Raw genomic sequence first — 8,445 nt, 5'->3', positions numbered from 1 at the left:
TCACAGGTTCAGTGCTGGGAATGTCACAGAGAGGTCAGTCCCCCTTCAGTACAACCAGCACCCATACACCGATCAGCCAAAAGATTTAAACCACTGACACGAAAGTGGATAACATTGATTATCTCATTACAATGGCACCTGTCAAGGGGTGGGATATATTAGGCAGCAAGTGAACAGTCAGTTCTTGACGTTGATGTGTTGGAAGCAGGAAAAATGGGCAAGTGAAAGGACCTGAGCAATTTTAACAAGGGCCAAATTGTGAAGGCTAGACGACTGGGTCAGAGCATCTCCAAAACGGCAGGTCTTGTGGGGTGTTCCCAGTATGCAGTAATCAGTACCTACCAAAAGTGGTCCAAGAAAGGACAAACAGTGAACGGGCAACAGGATCATGGGAGTCCAAGGCTCATTGATGCACATGGGTAGCAAAGGTTAGCCCGTCTGATCCGATCCCACAGAAGAGCTACTATAGCTCAAATTGCTGAAAAAGTTAACGCTGGCTATGATAGACAGGTGTCAGAACATGGTGCATCACAGCTTGCTGTGTATGGGGCTGCATAGCTGCAGACTGGTCAGAGTGCCCATGATGACCCCTGTCCACCGCCGAAAGCGCCTACAATGGGCATGTGAAAGTCAAAACTGGACCATGAAGCAGTGGAAGAAGGTGATGTGGTCTGATGAATCACGTTTTCTTTTACATCATGTGGACGGCCGGGGAAGAGATGGCACCAGGATGCACTATGGGGGGCAGGCAAGCTGGTGGAGGTAGTGTGATGCTCTGGGCAATGTTCTGCTGAGAAACCTTGGGTCCTGGCATTCATGTGGATGTTACTTTGACACGTACCACCTACCTAAACCATGTTGAACCCCTTTATGGCAACGGTATTCCCTGATGGCAGAAGCATCAGGTGGTTTTAATGTTTTAGCTGATCGGTGTATGTCTTTGTCAGTGACATTTTATGGAACGGTGTAAAAAAAATACATGATTATGTTGAAAATACCAAGTACATATCAACAACCGCACAAGCGCCCCCCCCCAAAAAAGCTACGCGAGAGCTTCTGAGATTTCTCACACAAAAAAATGATGTCAAATGTCGGTTTGCGAAGGTGCGTTGTGTACATTTAAGTGTGTAAAATTGCTTTACAAAAGATGAATAAAGCAGAGGGAAAGTGGTAGAAGTTTCTACACTCAGAAAACAGAATTCTAAATATCTTCGCTTCATTTTAATGTATTAATGGAAAGAAGAAAAGCAACGGGGGAATCAATAATTTTGGCCAGGTTTACAGTATGTCAGTGTCAAGATCTTCCAAAAAGGTCCAACAAAAGAGCAGAAGCTTGTCCCATACAAGTCATCTCTCGGGGTCCTCTTTATGCCGTTTTATTTTCCAAGTGTTGTCATTTTTGAAACATTTTGTAGGTTCTATGTGTCCTTGGAGGCATGTCATTAGCCCACACTGTGTCACTAAAACCTTGCACTTTCATATCACACAGTGTGAATATAGTATTATCACATGAAACACTTCGATCGAGGACTAGCCTTTCATCCAGTGTCACATGATGGTGATAATTTGACATGCAAATTGTGTCTGAGTGGTGTTGTCGCAAAATATCAGTATTTCATTTATTTCCACCTATTATTTTCCAGATGTTGGAGAAACATTTTTTTTCTTCTGTTGTGTTTCAAATTTCCCTCTTCACATGACAATACACACGCCCCGAAATGATAAAGTCTGTGTGAGACACCCCGCACAAATAAAAACACTGTCATTGGTATCGAAATGTTATTTGCATGAAACTAGAAGAGATTGCAACTAGAACAAGAACAGGGACAAAAACAAAAACATAGCCAAGTGTGTGTATACTTTTGTATGGTAGAGATACAGAACCTGGTGATGGGCAGAGAATGTGCTGAGAGGGGGGGGGCAGTTTATGTTAAGGGGCAAAGGGTTGGGAGCATGCAATATATCAACCTACAGTGAAAACAGCATACGTGGTAATATAAAGGAAATGCTGCTAAATCACTGCAACAGTGACACATCAACGATGACAGACATTTAACCCATCCTATTATATAGGAGGAGTGGGCAGCTGCAGCACCCGGGGACCAACTCCAGTTCTTCTTTCCATTGCCTTGGTCAGGGGTATAGACAGGAGTATTAACCCTAACATGCATGTCTTTCTGATGGTGGGAGGAAACCGGAGCACCAGGGGGTAACCCACGCAGACACGGAGAGAACAGGCAAACTCCACACAGAAAGGACCTGGGACGGCCTGGGGTTCGAACCCAGGACCTTCTTGCTGTGAGGCAACAGTGCTAACCACTGGGCCACCGTGCCACTATATATATATATATATATATATATATATATATATATATATATATATATATATATATATACACACACATCCATCCATTCCATCCGTTATCCGAACCGCTTATCCTGCTCTCAGGGTCGCGGGGATGCTGGAGCCTCTCTCTCTCTCTCTCTCTGATCATGCGCCCCCTTTTTTTGGAAACAAATATTTCCACACTTTTATAAGAAATGTATTTTCACCTTATTCACAGTGTAAGTTCCTTTATTTCCTTGATTGTTAGCAATGTATTTACTGTAATATTTATTGTGCATTGGGGCCTCTCTGTCCCTAAGTCAAGTCCAGTCAAGTCAATTTTATTTGTGTAGCGCAATATCACAAATTACAAATTTTTCTCAAGGGGCTTTACAGCAACACAATATCTTGTCCCTAAGACACAGACTAGCTAATTCATCTTTTGTTTGACCTCAGTATGCAGAACTACTTGATCGTTCGTATCAGCTGACATGAAATCTGCACACAGTGAGCTACAACTTGATAAGTCAAATTCATTTAATAGTTTTTGGCCCTGACAAGCTATAACAGTTTCCACCAGCAAAGACATTTTGATGCAATTCGTGAAGATAATGGTAAGAACATTTTAACAGACCCAAAAACTGGTGAAGCGACACTACATCTATTAGGGGGCATCCCTGATAATCTGGTAGTGCATAAGGCAGAAAGCCATCCCCTTTTACTGCCTTTTAGTAGAGCAATAATAATAACGTGGGTTGTAGATGATTGTAAATGATGGCTCTGTGGGAACTCCTGATTAGCGATCCAAAGTCCTCCTGGGGAAAAAAATAGATTTCTTTCAAGGGATAACTTGGACTCATACGTTGTTGCATTGTGGAGTGAAATTCTATGAATCCTGGGCCTAAAGTCTAATGTAACATGTCTCAACCAAATTATTTTGTACGTATCAACCCCTTCCTGCCCGTGACTGTGTGCCATTTTTAGTGTTGTTTCTGGGGGTTTTGTTTTGTTTTGGTTTTGTTTTTTTTGCCACAGCTACAGCTACAGCTAGATCCTTTGGTATTCTGTTGTTAGCACGGTGGTGTGATGTGGTTTAGAACAAGGAAACATACTGTGATAAGCCATTTACAGTTGCAGTACTGTACATGTAAACGCCCTTAACCTGTGGTTTAACACATTCAAGTTGGCACATTAAACACATTTCTTCAGCCATATTGTTACAAAAAAATATTTTGATTTGATTGAAAAGGGGGGTTCATTTGTATTTGGATATTCTAGGGGGCGGGGGAGGGGGGGATGCAGATTTAGTGGAAAGCTTTTGGGTGCATCCTGGTTCAAGCCCAAATTCATTTACACTCCACTGAGTGTTGGATTGCCCTTGTTTTCGCTTGATTATACTTTACATTCAACCACATCTTATTATATATACGTTAATGTAAAAAAAGGTTCATGTTGATTATCATTCTGTTAACTATCTGGGTTCCTTACTGCGCTGGATGCGGGTAGATGAATTCCGCTATAAACTTGCATTTTGCGCCCTCTAGAGTCTACATGGAGAATAGCACACGTTGGGGGGGGGGTCAGACCATCTGTACGTCATACCTTTAATGCCCGCCCACTCAGACTATTGGCTGATACACCGCATGGCAGGACGTCATTGGCCGAGCCAAGCTGTCCATCAGTGACCCCCAGAACATATGTAACATGTATGAAAAAGATTGTGTAAGTGAAACATGTGGCCTTCGGCTAGTGGGTGTTAATGCAAACCTTGGGTATGCCTTTTCGGGATATAAACATTAAAGTTGGAGCGCTGTAACCGAGTTTAACACTGTTTCTCCAGTCATGCCGACGTCCCCAGTAAAGGGCAGGATCCCTCTCTCCAGCTTTGGCCATCTCATAACGGAGGTGAAGGTGAGTCGGACGTTTTGGATAGCGAGCAATTTGTAGGGTCACTTGGGGCTGACCGTGACTGAGATTACCTGCACAGATGCATTCAGCATGCGTCAAGACACCTGTGCAGATGCTGAAGTTTGCAAATGTCGTATTTCCAACTGTGCTTTGCTCGAGGTGGGAGCCGGATGTCGATTTTACAATATTGATCAACGTGGTTACACCGCCGGTATCCTTTACTAAAATAATGCCACCAATTATTACGGAACTGGACATTAGATTGTGGGAAAGCGCGCTGTGGAAGGGTGTTGGTTGCATTCTTACATCTGGAGAGGCTGAAAGTTGACAGCAAGTACAAGATTAAGACTACTTTATTAGGTTTGAAAGATTTGATCATGACTGAACGTGACAGTGAATCAACAGTTTTGGGACCCAAACAGTCTTATTTCTATGTTTTTTAGTCAATAAATTGTTCTTTGAGTCATATATATATATATATATATATATATATATATATATATATATAATCCAGTGAGTCAAGTAAATTCTTTTTGAGATAGCACAAGCCTGTTTCATGCCATAAGCAATCATCAGCTGTCAAATAAGTAAATAAATGTCAATAAAGCTACTCCTTAGGGAGTAGCTTTATTGACAGCTGATGATTCCTTATGGTATGAAACAGGCTTGTGCTGTCTCATAAAGACTTTACTTGACTCACTGGATTGTTTTGCTCTTTATTAGTTGAGCACTTTCCTTTCCATTGAGTGTTTCTTTTCAAAGTTATATATATAGTGTGTTTTTTTCCCCCAGAAACCATCAATGGTGTTGCTAAAAGTGCTCAATAAATGAGGAGCTGAATATTAAGATAGATGTAGGGAAAAAAACATATTTAATGCACGAAACAAGCTTGTACTGCAATGTATTAAAGTTTTTTCCTACATCTATCTTTATATATATATATGGCAGCCAAGGTGAGGAGTGTGTTCGTTTTGAGAACCTCAGAACTGCATCTCTGCTCTTCGCAGGTGATGTGGTTTTGTTGGTTTCATCAGAACGCGACCTCCAGCGTGCACTGGGGCGGTTTTTGTAGCTGAGTGTGAAATGGCCGGGATGAGAGTCAACACCTCCAAGTCTGAGGCCATGGTTCTCTACCGGAAAATGGTGGATTGCTCCTTCCGGGTTGGGGATGAATTGTTGCCTCAATGAAGGAGTTCAAGTATCTTGTTCATGAGTAGATGGAGCGGGAGATTGACAGGCGGATTGGCACAGCATCAGCAGTAATGCGGATGTTGTACCGGACCGTTGTGGTGAAGAGAGAGCTGAGCCGGAAAGCAAAGCTCTCAGTTTACCAGTCAATCTTCGTTCCAACCCTCACCCTGATGCAGACTCTAACACATGCATTTGTTTCATCCAGACTTGATTACTGTAATGTTCTGTTTTCAGATCTGCCACATGCTAGCACTAAAAGTCTAAAGATGGTTCAGAATGCTGCAGCTAGAATCCTAACTAAATCTAGGAAATTTGGCCATATTACACCAGTTCTTGCCTCCCTTCATTGGCTTCCTATCCATGTTAGATCAGACTTCAAGGTGCTTCTGCGGACTTATAAAATCCTAAATGGGCTTGCCCCATCCTGCCTGTCTGATCTCCTTAAATCGTACATTCCATCTCGAGCTCGTCCCTCTCAAAATACAGGGCTCCTGTGTGCACCCAAAGTTAAGAAGTCAGCTGGTGGCAGAGCCTTTTCCTATTGGGCCCCATTCTTGTGGAATAACCTGCCTGTTGTCATCAGACAATCAGAGCCTGTTGAGTCCTTTAAATCCAAACTTAAAACTCATCGTTTTGCCTTAGCCTGCAATTAGTTGCCTTTAAGTTGAGCGCTTCACAACTTGTACTGCATGGCGGGTCAGTTTCTGTCTCAATGAATTTACCAAGCACTATTCTGCTCATGAGATTATAGCATATAGATTATTGACTATAGCAAACTGTTCTCTTCTCTCACGTGTCATTTCTCTCTCTCTGAATAATGTCTTCTCCTTTCTTTTCTTCTGTGTGTGAATGGTGTGATGTGAATCTCCCTTGTGTGCACGTTTATGGTGGGTCCTGGGCTGTTCCGGTGGCATTTGGACACTGCTTGGCATTCTCCTCATCATATTCTTCATGTATTTTATAATTCCATTATAATTCTGTTATCCTCTTTCAATTGTTGTATTACGTAAATTGTGTAAACACGACATCCTTTGCACGTTGTCCATCTTGGGAGAGAGATCCCTCATCTGTTGCTCTCCCTGAGGTTTCTTTCTATTTTTCCCCCCTGTTAGGGGTTTCTTTTTTCTTTTCTTTTTTTTAGGGAGTTGTTCCTTATCCAATGCGAAGGGTCTAAGGACAGGATGTTGTGTTGCTGCAAAGCTCCTTAGGCCAATGACCAATGGTCATGAGCTCTGGGTAGTGAGCGAAAGGGTGAGATCGCGGATACAAGCGGCTGAAATGAGTTTCCTCTGTAGGGTGTCTGGGGTCAGCCTTGGAGATAGGGTGAGGAGCTTGGACATCCGGAGGGAGCTTGGAGTAGAGCCGCTGCTCCTTCGCATTGAAAGGAGCCAGTGAGGTGGTTTGGGCATCTGATTAGGAGGCCTCCTGGGCGCCTTCCTTTGGAGGTTTTCTGGGCACGTCCAACTGGGAGGAGACCCCGGGGTAGACCCAGAACTCGCTGGAGGGACTACATGTCCAATCTGGTCTGGGGACGCCTTGAGATCCCCCAGGAGGAGCTGGAGGACGTTGCTGGGGTGAGGGATGTCTGGAGTGCCCAACTTAGCTTGCTACCACCACAACCCAACCCCGGAGAAGCGGCTGATGATGAGATGAGATGGGATGAGATGAGGTGAGGTGAGATGAGATGAGATGAGATGAGATGAGATGAGATGAGATGAGATGAGATGCGATGCGATGCGATGATGAAATAACTAGGTTTAAAGGCCTACTGGGTTAGAGTTACCAAACTGAAGTTTGGTAAATGTGGCATTATTATTAGTAAGGTTATGTCTGCCAGTCTATCTGTTACCCTATCACCATGTATTTGTGTTAATTTCTGCAGAGACAGCTGTTTGGCATTGAGGCGCCAGCTGCTGTGGAGCTGACTGGATGGAGGAAATATTTTAACAGCTACACTCTGCAAGGGAGACGTAATGTATGATGGACACACACCAACACACACACACATTAATGCAGATGTTACCGTTGATGAATACATACATGCTGTGATCATCAGTCAGAAATGCATCTGTTATGTTCTTCTACAGTGTGTATTGGCTACCTATGGGGTTTTGGTTCTCTCAGCTGCTGCCTACCTTATGCACAGTCGCAACAAAGAGGGAAGGCAGACATCCAGCTCAACTACCTGAAGAACACTGATCTCTCTTATTCATCCTCCATCAATCCATTCAGATATGTTTCATTGAGTAAGCATGATTTGCAGGAAGGGAATATTTGACACGACATCTGTGTGAACGTTATATTTACTGATTCAAGGATTACTCGCTTATGTACATGAATACATACTTAATATATAAATATTCATCTCTGTCTGCTTTGTCTTTTTTTTTCTAAATTTATTTCTGATTTTCCCCTTTTTTCTCCCAATTTAGTGGCCAATCGCTCCCTATTTTAGTTCAAACTCCCACCCTTGTACTGCATGCGTTCGCCAACTGCATCTCTCCGACCGGCAGTCTCGAAGGAGACGCCTCGCCACTTTCGTGACAAGGCGACTCCAGGCCGAACCACTGCTTTTTCCGACACACACAGAGACGCATTCACGTGATGAACACAAGCCGACTCCGCCCCCCTCCCGAAGACAGCATTGCCAATTATTGCTGCTTCATTGAGTCCGGCCATAGTCGGATCTGACGAGACCGAGGCGCGAACCCCAGTCCCCAGTGGGCAACTGCATCGACACAAAGCCAATGCTTAGACCGCTACACCACCGCGGACCCCTCTGCTTTGTCATTTAAGCCCATCATGAGGTTTCACTGGCGAATAGAGCAACTTCTGTAGAGAGTTGCTGCAGTAACACAGTAGAACCACATGGTGTTAGCCTACCTCCTCCTATTCATCTTCACAGTGAGGCCTATCATATTAGTTCCATCATTGCAATGGTTTCCAATCACGAGCCTTCAGAAGTCAAGTGACTGCAGGTTTTCATTATATACAATTACTAAACTACCTTAATTCACTAA

At 43.5% G+C, this 8,445-nt stretch overlaps 1 protein-coding gene across 1 annotated transcript; it reads left to right on the top strand.

Moving 5' to 3' along the window:
- The first annotated feature begins 4,060 nt into the window (after window positions 1-4,060).
- LOC130113464 (ATP synthase membrane subunit K, mitochondrial-like) lies at window positions 4,061-7,787 on the top strand. Its single transcript, XM_056281076.1, has 3 exons — window positions 4,061-4,237; window positions 7,308-7,400; window positions 7,513-7,787. The coding sequence occupies exons 1-3, from the start codon at window positions 4,169-4,171 to the stop codon at window positions 7,612-7,614; spliced, it is 264 nt and encodes an 87-aa protein (XP_056137051.1). The 5' UTR covers window positions 4,061-4,168; the 3' UTR covers window positions 7,615-7,787.
- Window positions 7,788-8,445: the final 658 nt, after the last annotated feature.

The sequence above is a fragment of the Lampris incognitus genome, chromosome 5 (assembly GCF_029633865.1).
Source record: "Lampris incognitus isolate fLamInc1 chromosome 5, fLamInc1.hap2, whole genome shotgun sequence".
In the NCBI taxonomy this organism is placed as follows: domain Eukaryota; kingdom Metazoa; phylum Chordata; class Actinopteri; order Lampriformes; family Lampridae; genus Lampris; species Lampris incognitus.
Note: the sequence above shows the minus strand (reverse complement) of the source record. Positions and strands in the feature narration are given on the sequence as shown.

What these genes read in the sequence shown, in the direction of transcription:
- LOC130113464 (XM_056281076.1), top strand. Translation starts at nt 4,169, where the DNA reads ATGCCGACGTCCCCAGTAAAGGGCAGGATCCCTCTCTCCAGCTTTGGC. An exon ending in ATCTCATAACGGAGGTGAAG is followed by an intron (nt 4,238 to 7,307) that starts GTGAGTCGGACG and finishes TAATTTCTGCAG; the next exon opens with AGACAGCTGTTTGGCATTGA. An exon ending in CTCTGCAAGGGAGACGTAAT is followed by an intron (nt 7,401 to 7,512) that starts GTATGATGGACA and finishes GTTCTTCTACAG; the next exon opens with TGTGTATTGGCTACCTATGG.